Source organism: Centruroides sculpturatus, unplaced genomic scaffold, assembly GCF_000671375.1.
Source record: "Centruroides sculpturatus isolate CEXI.00-Female unplaced genomic scaffold, Cexi_2.0 scaffold1957, whole genome shotgun sequence".
In the NCBI taxonomy this organism is placed as follows: Eukaryota; Metazoa; Arthropoda; class Arachnida; order Scorpiones; family Buthidae; genus Centruroides; species Centruroides sculpturatus.
This window is the reverse complement of record NW_019386160.1, coordinates 76,833-96,108: the sequence shown is the minus strand read 5'-3', so window position 1 is coordinate 96,108 and position 19,276 is coordinate 76,833. Positions and strand designations below refer to the sequence as shown.

Genomic DNA, 19,276 nt, shown 5'->3' with positions numbered 1-19,276 from the left:
CGCTTGTTGGAGAACAATAAAAACACTACACTCAACAAGCCACCAATAAAACTCAACTGCCTAACCTATAACCAAAGTCTCCTTTTAATTTGTTTTCAAAAAAAAGCGCTTGACAAACTTGCCCCGCATGCCGAAGTTGCCCCGGTCTCCCCTATATGTGAAAGTTATAAAATTTCGCGTTCTAACTGATAAATAGGCTACTTTCCAGCTTATATAATTTATGATAAAAATTCTCAGAATTCTAATTAAAATAGGGAAATTCGAATAACCGGTTAAGTATATAATTTTAATAAAGAATTTTTCGATGACATTGAAACTCAATTGTTGTTATTCGACGTTGGTATTAACACGTTGTAGAAAAACTGCCGTATAAAAGTATTACGAGGTAAGAATTGTGAAATTTTCATAGATATGAGATTACAGATGGTTCGAGAAGTATTATAATTAAGCTACAAAAAACATAGCAAAATTAATTCGTAAGTTTATTTACTTAGTTAAGGATATTTAATTTGTCATTTATTTAGTTTTTTATATATTGGATTTATGTAGTAGTTTGCAAAAGCAACAATTAACGTAAGCGACTGTTTCATAAAACGATATGCATTTCGAGCCTTTTTCCCTTTCTTTAAGTGTAATTTCCTAAGAAATTTCCATATATATCTTATTCAATATAATATTGTATAACACTGAAATATTTTTGTACGAAATATTGTGAAAGAGTACATTTTGTTGGTTGCTGCAACTGAAAAAACTACTAGATAAGTTTTATTGAATTTACTCAAAAGTTTTTAAATGTTGCCGGAAAAGTTGAGCAACTTGCTGCTAGTTTATTTTTATTTATTTTTATAGAATTTAACCCATTATCTCCCAAAGTATTTTTTGCCTAATAAGTTATAATACTTATAATTATCATGTAATTAATATAATAACTTCGGAAATGAGTGTTATAAAAATTTTCCACAAAGTTATGTAAGAAGTACAAATTATAAAAATCGAGCAACGAGTTGCTTAACTTTCGCCGCGACATTTAAAATTGCGTGTGTGGTGCCATCTGTTATGATATTTTACTTTAAAACATTTTCTTATTTTATAATAATAAAAAATGTAAAAACCTTCATTTTGAGCATAAGAATGGGTTTTATAAACAAATATGTAAATGCTAATAACAAGTAAAGTCTGATCCTACTCAAGATATGAAACACAACCTTCTTTATCTCCCCACCATGTCGACCTTTAATTTAACCACCAAATTTTACCAGTATCAATACTTCCTGCAAAATTTCAGAAATTGTCGACAAAAAGAACAGGAGTTACTACGCTTCAAAGAAAGTGAACAAAATTGTGCGCCATATACACATAGGCACACATGCACACATCTACATCTACACTTAGATTTTACAAATACGTGAGCCGTTCACAGCCTGGCACACGTATTTGTAAAATGTAAGTGACTCGTACAACATGAAATTCATATAGAACGGAAAAATCAACAGTGTTATAGGGGGGTCAACTGTAAATAATAATTGCTTTACATTTGGTTTTAAAAAAACAATTATTAAATATTACTTATTATATTAAATTATTAAATTAAAATATTAAATTATTAAATGTTATATTACGTATTAAAATATAATATAAACGAACTAGTCATACCAGCATATAATTTTGGCCTGTTTTTTCATCTTTTTAATGATGAAGTTCACTTTAAATATCCTTAGTCACGGACAGGTTAGTTAGAGTTGCACAATAGCACGAGATAGTAAACGAAGACAAAATTAATTATCGAAGTATCTTGGTTGGTGGCGGGTAGCCAAAACTACCTCAAGGCATTAAAACATGTAAATAATCTGCCAAGGAGGAATACCTGCCTAATGAAACCTACCTGTACAGTACATATATTGAAATTATATTTTTAATTTTTAATTTAAAAAGTTATAAATTAGTTAATATTTAAAATAACACTAAAATCAATAAAACAATTTACAATTTTGGTTAAAAAAACAAACATTCAAATAACTTTCCATTAATTTTATGCATTAATTTACATTTAGTACTCCTTTTAATAAAACATTACAAGAAAATATATTAGGTTGTGCATCAAACTTTTAAATAAGTCTGTAAAGCAGAGAAAAAGCGAGCAAACTTCCTTCCAAGCTTCACAAAACGTGCTTCGGCGATTTGTTAACAAATAATGACACGAGCAATTTAAACGAAATTTTGCACATTAATAAAAGTAAAATGACCTGTCGTAGCGGAGGTCGAATTTTATAATTCAATATAGTACCAGAGATATCGGGGGTTATATGTCATCCCCATGTGAAGTCATAAAGAAAAGCTTACCTTCTTGCTAATAAAAATTCATATGTGTAAATATAAAAGGAGTACGATACGAACAAATACGTTTTTGAGTGATAATAAATTTAAAATTCATTAAATTTGACAAAACTAAATAAATAATAGTGATGGATGTTAAAAATTAAAATTCGATTGTAGATGAAGTTTAATAAATAAAAGTTTCGAGGTTAAATATTCATTTCTCTTCTATTAGAACCTTGAGATTAAAAATACCACACTATAAAAAAACCAAAATTGCCTGTAAATTAGTAGAAAAAATCGACATTTTGTAGAAAAGATTATTTTACTACACGAAACAAACCCCTTTGGGCTATAAAATAACTTCTGATTTTATTAAAACTAACTTTTCTTTATTTTTAATTTTAGTTTTTAAATTAACCGCTAACACTATTTCGTATTTTAAAGAAACATTTTTTTATATTTATGATATAATCCCTTAATATAAGGGAAAGACAGATGTTATTATTATCATTTTAATATATATATATATTTAACCTGAAATTTACTTTTTGTATATTCTAATATCCATTTTTTTTTTTTAATAATCTGTTGGGATAGTCATTTAATAAAGATTTGTTTATTAACTGACTTTGTTTCTTTCTATTTTCTACTTTCGTCGTTCTAATCCAGATCTTAGACAATGCCACAAAATTATTCGTTTTAATTACTAGGCCCACCAGTGCTCAAGCGGTTCCGTTCTCTGAATACTGGGAGTTCGGTCGTGGGATCGCGCCTCTCTACGACTAGCTCACGGGCTGGCCACGTGGAGTTTACCGGATTTTCTCCACGTCTGTAATCCCTGAATAAGAGCCAATTACCCTTAAAATGGCATCCCCTGGGCAAATCGCTTAAGTGTTACGTTGCGGTAACTTAACAAACAAACAAACAATTTTAAATACTAAAGGACAATTATAATTTAGAACTTCATCCACATTAAAACTTTTTACATGATTTTATATTAAGTACTTTATATTTTTCATCGATTTATGGTTATATTTAAATAATCAATCTTTCTTATTTTCTAGTTCACATTCAAGCTTTAAAGATTCTATTTGCATAATGTGGGGTTGAGGATTTGTCACTAATGTGGGCACCACTTGTGGGTCTGCGATGTGAGGAGGTGTCGACCTTTCAGTTAAAGGAGGACATGCTCGCTTTTCCCGTGACACGAGAAAACCCTTTTCCTATGGATGGTAGTAGTTTGCAGGACGCAAAAAGACTCACACAGAGACCGAAGTTATGAAATTCTACGCGTTTATTTGAACTAAAACATTCTTACATATACGTCGTGTTACTGCCGTCTGGTCGAAGGGCGTCCCAAACAGAAGAAAGGCGCACCGGATTAGTTCCTTTCGATGCTGTAAGTTGTCACACACAACACAAACAACTAGAGGAGATAGTACGTTTCCGATATAGTCTTGGAGGTTGCGGGATGGAGAGTTGTCGCTGGGAAATTGGGTCCCTCGTCCCTTCCGTCCTAGGTTTCAGAGATGTGGGTCTTCCTGATGATTTTGGTCCCGTTCTCTGGGACTGGCGTTCTCGATCTCAACCTCCTCGTGTCCTTGGGATTTCGGGTTTTTATAACATTTTTCTTCCCGAAATCCCGAGATTTTGGTTGGTCCGAATGCTGATCCCCTGAGATTCTATTGGTCCCTGGTCTGTTGCCAGGGACGCGATTCGGGCCGCGGGGTGGCCGAATATCCCTGTCTGGGCCGTTCCCCTCCAGAGTCGGGTCAAGCCTTTTCCCGGACGACGGACCCGTAAATTTTACCTAATGTCTATTTTTCTGTCCCGGAGAGGAGGCAGCTGTCCCAGCTGCCGCCCCCTTTACAGGAGTGTCAGCAGGATCTGCTTTGAACTCTCTGTAAGGTGACCATCCAAAGTTTCCCCGACAGTCGATCCCTCGCTCGTTCTCACAATTGACGATCGAGGATCTGTCAATTCGGTATAAAATGCGACAATTAAATCGTCTCGCACCCCGTTCCTTGGTCACACCGGTCCTATTTAGGTAATAAGTCAACGATATATTGACTTTAGCTCGACAGCTGGTTTCCGTCCGGGGGGGGGTGTTGTCCCGGCCTCACAATAATTACAGATTACAGTATTATTTTTTTTATTAAAGTATCATATGTTATTATATCATGAAATATCTCTATAAAAGTTATTTTATTTAACTGTCAAAGACTGAAATAATAGAGTAAGTAATAGTACTATTACTTACTCTATTATTATCCTCTATTATTAAAATCTTGTGCATCCGTTCAATAATTTCATGTTGAAAAGTTGAAATTATTTAGGACTTTAGATGTTCTATTGAAATTTCAGGATTTTCATAAAAATTGTCATTCCTTGCAATAATTTTGTTAATGTAAACATAAATCTGACGATATTACGTTTAACTAGTTACATTTTTATAAAATTTGTATCTCTAGTTACAATATTAATCAAGCAAGTCAATGTTATATAATGTCAAGTAATGTTTCCAGCAAAAAAGGGATACTTAAAACATTCTTTTTACTTAGCTGTAAAATCAAAAAGGTAACTTTCTCTTTGATAATGATTAAGAGATTGGTGACTTTGGCGTTGGTATATTTCGTTATTCTTACAGATTTATACTATTGTTAGCGGATTAGCAGAAAAAGTTAAAAACACTTTATGGAGTTGTATCTTAAATCATTTTCTATATACTGTTGCAGCAATGACAAATTCGTGATTTGCGTAATGATTTACAGATACTCGCATTGAGTGTATAGAAAGTATTATGATTTTATGAATAATGAACAATAAAATATTTAATATATTTAAAATTTTTCCATGTAGAGTGTGAAAACAAATTTCTGAACTTGCTGTGACAAGTTTTAAAGCCCATTATTTCAGACAGAAAAGTTGTTATAGAATATTTTCTATTAAACGAAACACCTGTTTCCGTTGTAACTGTATTACTGTGTTCTTTTCACTTATTTAGAGTTTGTTGTTATTCTTGTCTAAAAAGTAGAATAAAATAAAATTTGTATGCATTTTGTTTTTTTTTTCAATTACCCAAATTAAATATTTTACGCGTGGAATTACTAAACTCGAAATTCAGTTTGACGAATCGTCGGAAAAAGGTTCGTCATTGCTGTACTATTGAAAAAAATTGTCTAAGTTACGTTATTTAGTATATTATAATTAATATGTAACAGTTTGAACTTATTTATAAATGTTAAATAAAGCTATTTTTCGAACCAGTTTATTATTAGCTATGAAATAATGGTTAAATATTTAAGCTAAATTATTTCAAGGTCTACAACACTACAGTTTAACAATATTATGCTGTAGTGTTGCAAACAGTTCAATAATTGTTGCAAATTGTTTCATTTAATACAACAATTATGTAAAATAAAAATACTTTTAACCTGTTTTCTAAATAAAAACATTTTATTTGGAAATGTAATTGACCTTGTTCTTGTTTAGACAATTGCCTTTTTTGCCCTTAGAATATCGCGCCACTGAGTTTTAAAAGTTTATTTTAAAAAATAATCGGTATTCAAACGAATAAGATCAAACGTTCAACATTGATTACTCCTCGATGTGGGTTCATGTCCGTGGTTAGGGGACCTCCCAGAGATGGTTTAGTAACACTTCTTTATCATCCCTGGGATCTGAACGCCCACCCACGTGTTTGCCGTGCGTGGTATTTCGTATGCCGGAAAAAAAAATCCTGATAGTTGAGGGGCAACATAACGTCCCCAACACACTGCTTTGGCCCCTGCTTCGGATAAACGGGAAGCTCAAATTAGGCTCCGTTTGAGTCAATCGGCTGGTCGTTGAGTCATTTTTTACCTCGGCCTGGAGTCAACTGATCGATGAAGATTGGGCGGATATGTCAGACAAGATGTGCTCTTTTTGACTGCGTTGTGAGGGTATAGCTCCTGAGAAACCCTGGTGTGACGGTCTATGGGAGTCTCCCATGTGACAGCATTCCCTTGTCGGGCCTCGTGGTGGGTGGGGTCACTAGGAGCTGAATAGTTATTCTTAAATATGGATTCATTAAAACCAAAAAGATCATGTACCAATGCATCGCCACTAAAGAAGGTTAGTTCCTCCAACCAACCATCTTATCTCTTCGTGCATGCTACAGGGGAGAAACATCTCTTTCTAAACATTCCCCCTTTTTTATTCAGAAACTCTTTGAATCGACCATTGGGCATCTTAAAAAAATCCAAAAGTTGAGGTCAGGAGATCTGCTTCTAGAAGCAGCCTTTCCTCAACAGTCTGAAAAGCTTATGAAAACAAAATCTCTAGGAGACATACAAGCCACCATCACACCACACACAAGTTTGAACTCATCACGTGGTGTGATATCTGAAATCGATCTGATATCTCAGCATGAAACAGATATTCAGATCGGTCTTTCAGATCAAGGTGTTACTGCTGTTCGACAAATTTCGATTCGTCGAAGATGAGAATAAGGTGTTTAGTTGGTATCAACTTGCCGTCTCGACGGCAAGTTGATACCAACTAAACACCTTATTCTCACCTTTGGAAAACCGTCATTGCCATCTTTTGTTACGGCAGGATATATGCGCTGTTCAGTTCGTCCATATATTCAAAACCCGCTGTGTTGCTTAAATGCCAGCGGTTTGGACATTCACAAACATCCTGCGGAGGTAAAAGCTTATGTGCACAGTGTGGAATTGAAGGGCACCAGAGTACTGAGTGCTCCAGTGCTCCATGCTGTATAAACTGCAAAGATGCCCATCCTGACTACTCTCGGAAATGTCCTGCAAGGCAGAGAGAGAAAGAGATTCAGCGAGTAAAAACTGTAAACAATCTCTCTTACCCAGAGGCTCGGCACATGGTCACCTCAAGCGCTCCTTTGAAACAGAAGACATTTGCGGCTGCTGTGAATTCTACAAAGACGCTTGGGATTCAAACTGATATTTCTGTTTTCCCAAAGAAATCTCTTACTCGCCATGCAAAATGTTTTTATACTCCCATCACAAGAAACACCAGAAAAGGAGATTACAAGAGCAAAAACACCCATACCTAAAACAGGGGTAATAACGAGAAACCTGGGTTCTAAAAAGGCTAGCAAGAACCCACTAAACAAACAGAGAGTGAAAGCAGCTCTCTCTGAATGTAAAAAATCAGAAGCTCACTCTATGAGTGAGTTTTCTGATATCTCTGATGAAGAGACTAATATGCAGGTGACAAAACCAACGTCACTTCCAAAAGAAAAACCCCCTGTAAAATTAAAGAGTGATACCCTTATTAAAAATGCTGCCTCAAACACATAATAGATTATAAAATAATCCAATGGAACTGTCGTGGTTTCCGCAACAACTTCTCTGACGTTAAACACTTGACATCACCTACCCAATCTCTGCGTGGCACTCCAGGATATCCATCTAAAACCTGGAGAAAATATTTCTTTAAAAGGATTCGATCTCTACCGCAAGGATGATGATAGCCACAACCGTGCCAGTGGAGGTGTGGCTATTTTGGTTTCCAATCGAATCCCATCTTTGCTGGTACAAATAACCACTGATTTACAAGCTGTGGCAGTCAGAATTTCTATTGGAGTAACTGTCAGAATTTGTTCTATATACTTGCCACCAGAAGTCAGAGTCAATGAGAATGCATTACTTGAACAGCTGCCAACACCATTTATTTTACTAGGTGACTTCAATGGCCACAATCCTATGTGGGGTAGACCTGATATCAATCGTCGAGGCAGAGCCATTGAGAGATTTATTGGCAATCAGCAAATCTATTTATTTGATACTGGAGAAGTGACATACTTCCATGCCGCAACAAGAACATTTACTGCCATTGATCTCTCCTTAGCAAGTCCAAACCTGTTTTCAGCATTTTCATGGGAGTTGGATCTAATCCACTCTCTAGCGACCACTTCCCAATATTTCTAAAATATCAAGGCAGAGAAAGCTGTGAAACAGCCCGTCCTCCACGCTGGAAACTCGAAACGGCAGATCGGCGTGCATTCTCCTCTTTTGCTGACATCACTGAGTACCACAGACAACTTAGTAAACCTTGAAACATGTATCCGCGAAGCATTTGTTAGACGACAGCACTTAGTGTCCGTGTTTTTCGATATAGAGAAGGCCTATGATCGATGTTGGCGATACGGGATACTCCGTGATTTGTACGAATTCGGGTTGCAGGGTAATTTTCCAATTTTTATAAAAAACTTCCTGCAGAATCGAAGATTCCACGTCAGGATGGGCAACACACTATCTAGGCTCTTCACACAAGAAGGTGTTCCTGAAGGTTGTATTTTGAGTGTGACTCTGTTCCTAATCAAAATTAACAGCATAGCCAAGTCTCTTCCTTCAAGTGTGAAACACTCTTTGTATGTGGATAACTTTCAGATCTCCTGCCAGTCTAGTAACATGAGTTTCATTGAGAAACAACTCCATAAATCGCATAGACAATTGGTCCAAGACCAATTGTTTTACTTTTAACTCGGAGAAGACCGCGTGCATCCTCTTTTGCCGAAGGCGAGGTTTGCACCTGGATCCCGAAATTTACCTAAATAAGGTCAAAATCCCAATGGTGAACGAGGCAAAATTTTTGGGTGTTTTATTTGACCATAAACTGACGTTTTTAGCACATTTGCGCAACTTGAAGAGTAGATGTTTAAAATCTTTGAACCTTTTAAAGGTATTATGCTGCTCATCCTGGGGAGCAGACAAATGTTTTATGCTCAGGATTTATAGGGCCCTTGTCTGCTCAAAGCTGGATTACGGATGCATTGTTTATGGCTCTGCGCGAGAATCTACTCTTCGGATGCTGGATCCATCAAGCACTGCGTTTGTGCACTGGTGCATTTCGAACTTCTCCTGTCCAAAGTTTGCATGTGGATGCTTATGAGCCTCCACTATCTCTTAGGATAGAACAGTTGTCTCTTTTTTATTATATAAAACAGAAATCTTTGAATAGACTTTCATCTAATAGTTCAGACACTCAGCTGAAAAGGTTGTTTGCTGCTCGGACAAGTTGTGTCCCTACATTCAACATAAGAATGGAGACATCGTGACAGGAGTTTAATTCCTATATACACCGATGGATCTAAATCAGATAACTATGTCGGCTCAGTCTTTGTTTGCCAGGATGAGATCGTGGCAGAACAAATTTCACCAAATTCTTCCATCTTTCCTGTGGAGTTGCAGGCTATTTATTTAGCCCTAAAGTATATAAACAGGAAAGGTCATCGTTGCTGTGCGATTTACACTAACTCACTCAGTGCACTTCAGGCTTTGATCTCATGTGAACCTAGTTCTCACTCTATAGTGATTAAAATTCAAAAACTAATTTGTCATCTTACTACGTTTAACTCGTCTATAAAGTTTTGTTGGGTCCCAGGCCACGTGGGTATAAGAGGAAATGAAGAAGCTGACACAGCTGCAAAGTCAGCAAGTCCTTCACAGCATGAAATACGTATTGAAGGAAGTGATTTGAAGCTAGTCGTTAAAAAACGACTAGCGGAGAGATGGCAAATTATGTGGAATTCACAAATCCACAATAAACTACACGAAATCAAACCTTTGGTTGAAAATCGGACTCATAATAGGCAGTATGATAAGAGATCTGAAGTTGTCCTTTCTCGTCTGAGTATTGGACACACTCGACTGACTCATTAATACCTTTTGAAGGGTGATGATCAACCTGTATGTAAATATTGCAATTGTACTGTAAGTGTTAGACACATACTTTGCAACTGCGTTGCTCTTTATCAATGTCGTAGACAGCATTTCGGATATGCAAGTTTGAGAGAGATTTTGGGCTAGAGGCCAAATCTTGATAAAATACTGAACTTTTTGAAAGCTATAAACATTTATAAAGAGATTTAATTAATTCATCAATTATTCATATACTTATTGTTATATTTATTTATTTATTATATACTTATATTTATTTTGTTGTTTTGTTTGTTTGCACGTATTTATGTTTTTGTGTTATATTTATATTTTATGTTATATATATTTAGTTTTTTTTTATTTTACCTTTTGCTATGGCGCAGCATGGCCTAAATGGCCCTTGCGCCAAAAAACTTCAACCAACCAACCATCAACATTGATTAAACTGTAATAAGAAGTAAATCTTTATTAAATAAATTTACCAAAAAAAACAAAAGTGTTTAATTACCGATAAATTTCTATTAGTTTTAGAAATAAAATTTTCATAATTTTAAATAAACGTCAAATAAAATGTTATATTATTATATTTGTAATAAAAATATTTATTATTCCCTTTTAAGTTAAAATGTAATGTTTCTGCTTAGAGAGAGAGAATACATTTTTACATTTAAAACGTGATCAAAAAGTAGAATGTGTTAATCCTCTTATTAATTGCGTCTTTCTAGAAAAAGGAAAAAGTCTGAATCATTAGGCTATTTTAAAAAGTGTAGTGTTTTTATAGACAATTTAACTATTAGAATAACAACAGTTGACAGATTCAACTTCAATGTTTTCGAGAGATAAACCTCTCTCGATGTAAGTAATTATGTGTGTAGGCTTATTTCTCCATTGTCAGAGATGAAAAATGTACTTTTCGTTGTCGAAAACTAATTATTTTTTCTTTTATATATTTCAGAATGCTCAAAAAGTCCACTAATTTATTTTTTTATTCTAGCGTAAATATTTTGCCCTTAATATACTTTTTAATGTAAACTGAATATTTCTAATTCGCTAATTGGGCTGCAATTTGAAAAATTGTAGACCAAATTTGATTAAAATTAGATTAATTTGCAGCTCGGCATTGTGACGATGTAACAATAAATAATTACTTGTTCACTTTATGATGAAGATCATGACTACTAAAATTTCATTTCTAGTAACATTTTTAAAAATTATTGTATTTAAAAAATTACAATTATAAACTACATTTTGTTCATTTCGACATTACTTTCTTTACTTTCGATTTTCATCTGATTATTGCAGTTTATTTATCTTCGATGTTCATTTAACTTATAACTTTATGTGCTTCTTTTTGTCATGTTCAAGTACTTCTTTATCCTCATCTTGTAATTATAATGTTTTGACTGATTATTTAACATAATATATTGGATCGAAAAATTCAAACTGGGGACCTATCTTTCGCGACTATATCTGCTAGTAGAGTGTAATCAGAACAAATTGTAAGCCTAAGCTTACTTGCATCGTGTATATATGTACTGTTGACAAATCAACCAGAATTGAAAGGACGTTTATGTCTTCTTACAGCGAGGACAAAGACCGAAGAAAAGGTTGAATCGAGAAAGGAGAGAACAATGAAGAGATTTGATTTGTAACCTATGACACTTAACATCTTAAAACTAATTTTCCGATTTAAAAATATATTTAACTTCTCCTTTCCATTCTTACGAATCAGGCGATGAATTCATATACAAAATGTTGCTCGTTGATTATTATTTTATTAAGACAAGCTTTTTGTAATGATACTTCCATACTGTTGTCTTTCAACAAGACAAGAAAATTGTATGTTTAATTCTCACAGCAAGAAACACATACCATTGCGACGTTTAATTAATATAGCCTCAACTGCAGTATGTTTTTCACATTTTTTTACGACACGTTATGGTTTATTCGTAATATTATTTGAACGGATTACTGTCAATTTAAAGTAAATAAACTGTATTAATATAATTTTGTAAATGATGTATTCTGCCATTATTATCATTTTAGTCAAAGTTCTTTATTTTGAAATCGATGTTTTAATCTTTAATAAAATGTGACCTTAAGGTCGGCACCTCCTCGGTGCCTTGACAGGATTGACACCACGGTGTTTATCGGAACACCGAAGCCGAGACGGCAATTACTACTTCACACACTGTCGGGTGAGCAGTCCTGTAAGTGGACAGACGAATTGGTAGTGTCAGCCGATCGAGAGACAGCATGTGGAAGAGACTCGATCTCCAATTAACAATTAACAAGGATTTAATTCAAAAATAAATTGGAAAGGATACAGAGGTTCTAAGTTTTTTTCGCGGAGAGAGAGAGTTCACATAACGAGTGCGAGTTGCATAAATATTGGAATTTAATTAAGTTTTTATTCATTACTAGAATTTATAATTTAAAAAAAATTCATCACTCCTTGGAATAAATCATTTTGTATTTAATAATAATTAATTATATAAAATGTTTTTTAATAAAATATTATAACAGATGACGCATCACGCAATTTTGAATATTTTTACTGGAAACTTACTCAAGCGTAAATATCCTCTATGAACGTAAAAAAATATTTTAAATTCATAAAATAATATTGCTACGTTGATATTATTATCATGAATAGTAATATTTTAAATTTCTTTTTAATGTTTGAATGTTATAGTAATAAAATTATTAAGTTAGTTTGTTAATCAGATGGCGTTATTTCTTAACAGGCCACATATGGCACCGTCATTTTTTATTTAGAATTTGCTTTCTTTTATTTAAGAAAAATAAAAAAAAACAATATCAAGTTCTTTATTACTCTTTTTTTAATGCGATAAGATTTCTGATACAGAATTAGTTAAGATTTTATTAAAAATAAATTTCAATAATAAATGAATAAAATAAAGACGAATATAAGATAATGTCTAATAAACAAAGGGAAAACTTAAAAGATTTTTAATTAGCAAGAGCAAGACTCTATTTTTCTCTTGGTAATGATTGAGAAGAGAATTGCAATAGCTACTTTAGTATTAGTATTTTCTGTTATGCTTAAGATTATAACATCATTAGTAGATAACACACAGTAATCTACCAACTACGGTATGAAATTTTCTGAATAAGTATACTTATTGAAATTATTATGAAAAACTCATCAGATTAATTTATATAAACTCTTTATTTGTTATTTTTTATATTAACAATATACAGTGTGTTCACTAAAACATACGAGAGATCTAATATAGCGCGTCCTAGATCGAGCACTCGATTTTGCGCTAATTTAAAGCAATTTTTAGCCTAATTCTCCATCGCGATTGTTAAGAAAAAAGGATTGAATGCCCTCTTTCTCATCAACAAACGCTAAGAAAGTATAACAATTTATTGTTAAAGGAGGAGAATGTCAACATTCAACCGATTAAACAGGAGGAATCTAACATTTCACAAATCAAAGATTACGCTATATTATTTTATTTCGACGACTTCTTAGTCTCCCCGGGCCACCTATAATCCACCACCTGCAAAATCAACCTTTACCTCAAAAACACTCAATCACCTGATCATTTTCCCAGGCCTAAAGAGAATAAAAGGACGATGCATCCTTGACTTCCGTGCGATTGTCCCTTAGAATCAATTTCTCTCGATTAATCTGCCAAAAGAAGACCTCTGGTGCTCGCTCGTCCTCACGAAAAAGGGAAAGAGGTAGGATGTTTCCGAATATTTTGTAAACTCTATCTTGGATTTATACTCTGTTATCAGAAAATTTGTGTGGCTCGAAAATCCTTACTGTTCATTAAACATGGCTTAATATTCTGTTTCATATCCGTACTCGTGTAGCCTTCTGTTGGATTTTAGTTAATCATTAAAGTTTTATTTTTGTTTCCTTGTTAATGGTGCCTGTTACTCGTGTATCGTCCGCACTTTATCGTCGATCCCTCTCACCCTCCCACTGGACTTGACGATCCGATCCTGACATTCGCGCACAGAAGAAACACGCCATCCACAGACAACGTGAGCGGTTTTCGACAAACCGTCGCCGGAAGAACGGTTAACCCTTGTACCCTGTTCTCACTTCCTCAGCCGTATCTTTACAAATATAAACAAAACACCAAACTCTTGCTGAGCTTATTATTACTTTAATTTCAAACGTTTTCAGCCCAATTCCAATTCCTTGTACCCTGATTGTAATCGGAAATTATCCTATCGTGGATATAGAGCTAATCAATAAGTTATAATGCTCTAATACTTATGAAAACGAAGCATGTCATTGAATTGCTTACTTATCTCTAGCCACTTCGAAACACTCTTATTTGATAAAGAAAGATTTTTATCACTTTATGTCTTAATGATCTTATTTCTGAGCAAAATGTTATTATAAATGGTTTTTATATTACTCTTCTAATCCAATTTAAAAAGAGTAGTTTGAAATGTAAACATTGCCTAGGCTGCAACTTGTACAATTACGACTTAAACAATAATTAAGAATTAATTAATTAAACAGCATTAAGAACTGTGAAAAACAAATAATTTGCAAATTGGTATTTTAATTCTTTTACGTTATAATGTTACTAGCAGATAAGCCCGGCGTTGCTCGGTCAAAAAGTAACGATAGCGAAGATTAAGATTATTACATTATAACCAATCTTACCTGTTTTCACAGAATGCAAAAATTAGGTCATCCTGATTCAAGTCTAATTAGAAAATCTAATTAGACTGATCTAATAAAATCTAGGTAATTCTAAAATTATGTTCGATTTCCCGCAAAAACGCAAAAAAAAAACTCATCTGCGCCTGTAAATCTTGCACGTCGTTTTATCTTAATACTTTCATTGTTAGTTAACCCTTCCATTGTTAATAATCTTTCTCTCGCGGGAGGAATTTTGAAAAATCCCTTCTTAGTGTACAGTACGTTCTCGTGACGTATTCTACGTGTTTACCAAATTTCAACCTTCAACTACCAACCGTTTGGGCTCTATGCTTATTATTATCATTATCAACTTATCTCGATTATATATATACTATCAGGTGAACCCGGCGTTGCTCGGGCAAAAGTAACGATAACTAAGATAAAGATTATTACGTTACAGTCAACCTTACCCGTTTTCACAGAATGCAAGAATTGGGTCCCCTTGTTTCCAGACTAATTAGAGAACTTTTAGATGGTTCTAAAAATATGTTCGATTTCCCGCAAAAACGCAAAAAAAAACTCATCTGCGCCTGTAAATCTTGCACGTCGTTTTATCTTAATACTTTCATTGTTAGTTAACCCTTCCATTGTTAATAATCTTTCTCTCGCGGGAGGAATTTTGAAAAATCCCTTCTTAGTGTACAGTACGTTCTCGTGACGTACCCTAACTGTGTACCAAATTTCAACTTTCAACTCCTAACCGTTTGGGCTCTGCGCTGATTATTATTATTATCAACTTGTCTCGATTATATATATAGATAGATTACGTTATTATTGAATATAAAATATTTTGTATACATTGATATAGTAATACATTTATCAATGTTTATGTATAATATTTTATTACAGAATAGAAATGAAGAAGAATATTAAAAACAGCTTTACCTGTTGGTTTTCTCGAATAGGATATCATATTGGGTGCCATCCTCAATTATACGTTTATATTTTCTTGACGATAACAATTGTCCTAGCAACTGGATTCTTCAAATTACATATTGTGAAGAAAGCCGAATATCTCTATACTCCGATCAATGGAAGAGGAAAATTGGAAAGGAATTCCGTCGAGTCAATGTTTTCTTTTAATGCTAGTATTAATTTAGGCACCTCTAGACTTACTAGAATTAGTAATAAAGCATATTTTATTGCCGTATCTAAAAATAACGTTTCCCTTTTCAATGATAATGCTATATTAGATTTGGTAAAATTAGACGAAATTATTCGAAATATTAGCATATTTTGGAATAATAGTTTCTTTCGCTATGATGATCTCTGTCTTCGATCGAAGCAGAAACGATGTCCTGACAATTTCCTTGTTTATTTAATAAGAAAATACAAAGATTTTAAACGTGGAAGAAATTTTATGAAGTAAGTATTATATATTTTTCTATTCTATACATCAATTTGTTTAATTAATTAAGCGATGTTTTTTTATTATGTATAATAATCGTAATGTAGAGTACAATTAAATCAAATAATGGGGCGAGACAAAAAATCTGGATTGTTTTTACAGCATAATATTTCATCGAAATGTTGATGTCCTGACAATTTCCTTGTTTATTTAATAAGAAAATACAAAGATTTTAAACGTGGAAGAAATTTTAAGTATTATATATTTTTCTATTCTATACATCAATTTGTTTAATTAATTAAGCGATGTTTTTTTATTATGTATAATAATCGTAATGTAGAGTACAATTAAATCAAATAATGGGGCGAGACAAAAAATCTGGATTGTTTTTACAGCATAATATTTCATCGAAATGTTGATGTAACTATTAAATATTATATATAATTTTAAAAGAAATTTTATTTACGATATTATAGAAATAATGAACGCGATCATACGGCCTATGGTTGGCGACGCGTCGTAAATTTGTTTTGATAGACTCGCAGCTTCGTTGTACGGCCTTCGTGTCAATTCTTTAATTAAAGTGAGTTTCATTCTTTGGGTCGATTGTGTGGTACTTTTCTCTCGCCAACTTTTTCTATATACTATCTGTGTCAAATATGCAAAGAAATCGGTCGTCATTGTGTCAGATTTAAATGATTTATATTTTTTTCTTGTACAAAAGGAATGGTTTTGGCTTTAACTACCTCAGCGGTGGAATTTGCGTTCTGAGACGAATCTTTGTCAGACTAAGAGATGAAATAGTCATTTTGATGACGCTTGTTAAGAAAAAAGATTAGAATTTATTTTAGAAATTTGTTTTGTTACGGTCAGCATCAATTGCTAATGTTTCCTTCTTAAAAAATGGCTTCGAAACATCTGTTGTGAAATAACAATGTACAGTATAATGTTTGCTAGAAATTCCTTTTTAAATGTGTACTCCATATCGGGAGGTGCTTGATATTTATTGCTCGTTTAGTAAATTTTCATACCGGTTAGAGAAAGGTACAGGTACTGCTCCTCGTCAAAAACGAACCTTATTTTTTAATTTTTTTACGAGCCAACTGCATTGCGTTTAGATTTCGGCCTTCTTTTCTTGCAGTGTAATCTGGAGTCTGTACTTTTTCCTTTTCTTTATGTTTAACTTTTTAAGTATTTTATTTATGTTTGATGACAATTGACAGGTTAAACCTTTTGACTGCTTCTATCTGTCGAACTGCATCATTGTTGTCAAATGATTTTCGTCATGCTCTTCAGTTTCTAGTATTCATATCGATAGGCTTTCTTTTACTTTCTCGCATCTTTTCCATATTTCAGATATTTCGTACTCTTGAAAAATATTATACACAGTTTCAATGGCCTTTTGCTACAAAATTCTCCATCATTAATCATTATTATTATAATGTATATACTGTACGTATGTTACATATATGTTACAAAACCTGTTATTAGTATTATTAAAAAGATTACTCGAAATATTACATATTTGAAGTAGATTATAATTTTTGATATTTTTGTTGCATTTTATTATTTTAACATTATAGTTTCAATTGTTTTTCGTTAGATACCCAATCGAAAGAAATGGTTTTCAACTACAAATACCTGCTTTGCATATCGGAGGAGTATCAACAAACGACGATGGTTATGTCGTTGATTTTAAAGCATTCCGTCTATTTTACTACTTAGATCATAATTTAATAGAAAAGAAACAGTTAGGTTTGCAATGGGAAAGCGCATTTTTGAACACTTTATCAACTGTAAACTTTAAACATATTGAAGTTTATATGTTCGCTGGACAAACTTACGACGTAGAAGCGAACAGAAATACCGAGTTAAGTCTTCCGCTCTTACTTATTTCTGGAGTTATTATGACATCATTCTCTTTCGTGTCTTGTTTAACGTTCGATGCTGTAAGAAGTAAACCGTTGATTGGAATTGCTGCCTATTTCAGTCCCTTGCTGGGAACAGTAGCTGCCTTCGGCTTACTGTTACATTGTAATGTAGAGTACGTTGATACGAACGTTGCTGTTGCTTTCCTGACCATAGGTAAGTGTCCCATTTTGATTTTCATAAATGCAAATTTTCCTATTTATCTTTTATAAAGTACTAGCTTACCCAACGCGTATTGCTGCGACCTCAGAGGAAAGGAAATTCAAGCACACTCGTTATGATAAAATTCAATTTACATTTTACCATTTTTATTAAAACTTATTACATTATTATTATTATTCATTTTCATCGGGAAAACATTTCAAAGTGTCGTTTCAATTCTATTTATTTATTGGAGTCCCATTTATATATATATATTTTTAATCCTTTATAATTTTAATTATTTAATTGCTCCTCCCTCTCTTCCTTGGCATGTTGTGAAATTTCTGACAGTTGGAAAATAAACCATTTTATTGTAATTTGTCTTTTTAAATTATTTTGAGTCGATATTAAAATTTGGAAAAGGGGATCCCTACAACGGTAAAATAGGCAAATTTCCTCCTACAACTTCAGTTGTTGTTCGGGATACAGTTAAGGTTTTAACAAAGTTCGAGCGAATACATAATTAGCAAAAAACAGTTGAAATAAAGTGATTAAACAAAAGTTATTACAAATATTGTAAATAACAGTTCACAAATGCATATATAGAGAGTTTTTGGAGGGGGAAATCGCCTTCACAATTTGAAATCCATCGAACTCACCATGAAATGCTCGTATACACTTGCGCCATTTTTCGTAAGATAAATGTACTATGCCAGAAATCTTCGCGGGAGTATATTAAACAACATCTCAAAGTTTCATGGCAATCGGATAAACGGTGTGGTAATGCATGAAAGACATACAGACAGGCAGACATACATTCATTTTTATATATATAGATAATTAGATGTAAATCTTACGAGTACAGATTTTATTAATTACGTATTAAATGCAAAATCTAAAATACTGACGAAACGATTGTAAAATAATAATATACTGTATAATACAATTGTAAATTTAGTAAATCATTGCATTCATAATATTTCCATTTATTCAGCTGTAATGAAAAAAAGAAAAAATATTGTAATTTGTGAAAGTTGATTATCAGATAATTTTATTTCTACAACTTTTAAGCTTCTCTATCTTTAAAAGACATGAAAAGCACGAAGGCAAAGGTTATATATACAGTAGAATTTCCATTATCCGGACCTCCATTATCCGGATACC

The 19,276-nt window shown here is 33.2% G+C and overlaps 2 protein-coding genes across 2 annotated transcripts in view; both read left to right on the top strand.

Annotated features, from left to right (window-relative positions):
- Positions 1 to 316: 316 nt before the first annotated feature.
- Positions 317 to 19,276, top strand: part of LOC111613863 (patched domain-containing protein 3-like) — a 23,297-nt gene continuing 4,337 nt past the window's right edge. Inside the window, exons 1-3 of the mRNA XM_023355216.1 lie at positions 317 to 385; positions 15,544 to 16,059; positions 17,646 to 18,127. Of these exons, the coding sequence (XP_023210984.1) occupies positions 15,551 to 16,059; positions 17,646 to 18,127 (991 nt within the window). The 5' untranslated portion in view covers positions 317 to 385; positions 15,544 to 15,550. The remainder of the gene's footprint in view (positions 386 to 15,543; positions 16,060 to 17,645; positions 18,128 to 19,276) is intronic.
- On the top strand, positions 6,376 to 6,800 carry LOC111613864. Its single transcript, XM_023355217.1, has 2 exons — positions 6,376 to 6,429; positions 6,519 to 6,800. The coding sequence occupies exons 1-2, from the start codon at positions 6,376 to 6,378 to the stop codon at positions 6,798 to 6,800; spliced, it is 336 nt and encodes a 111-aa protein (XP_023210985.1).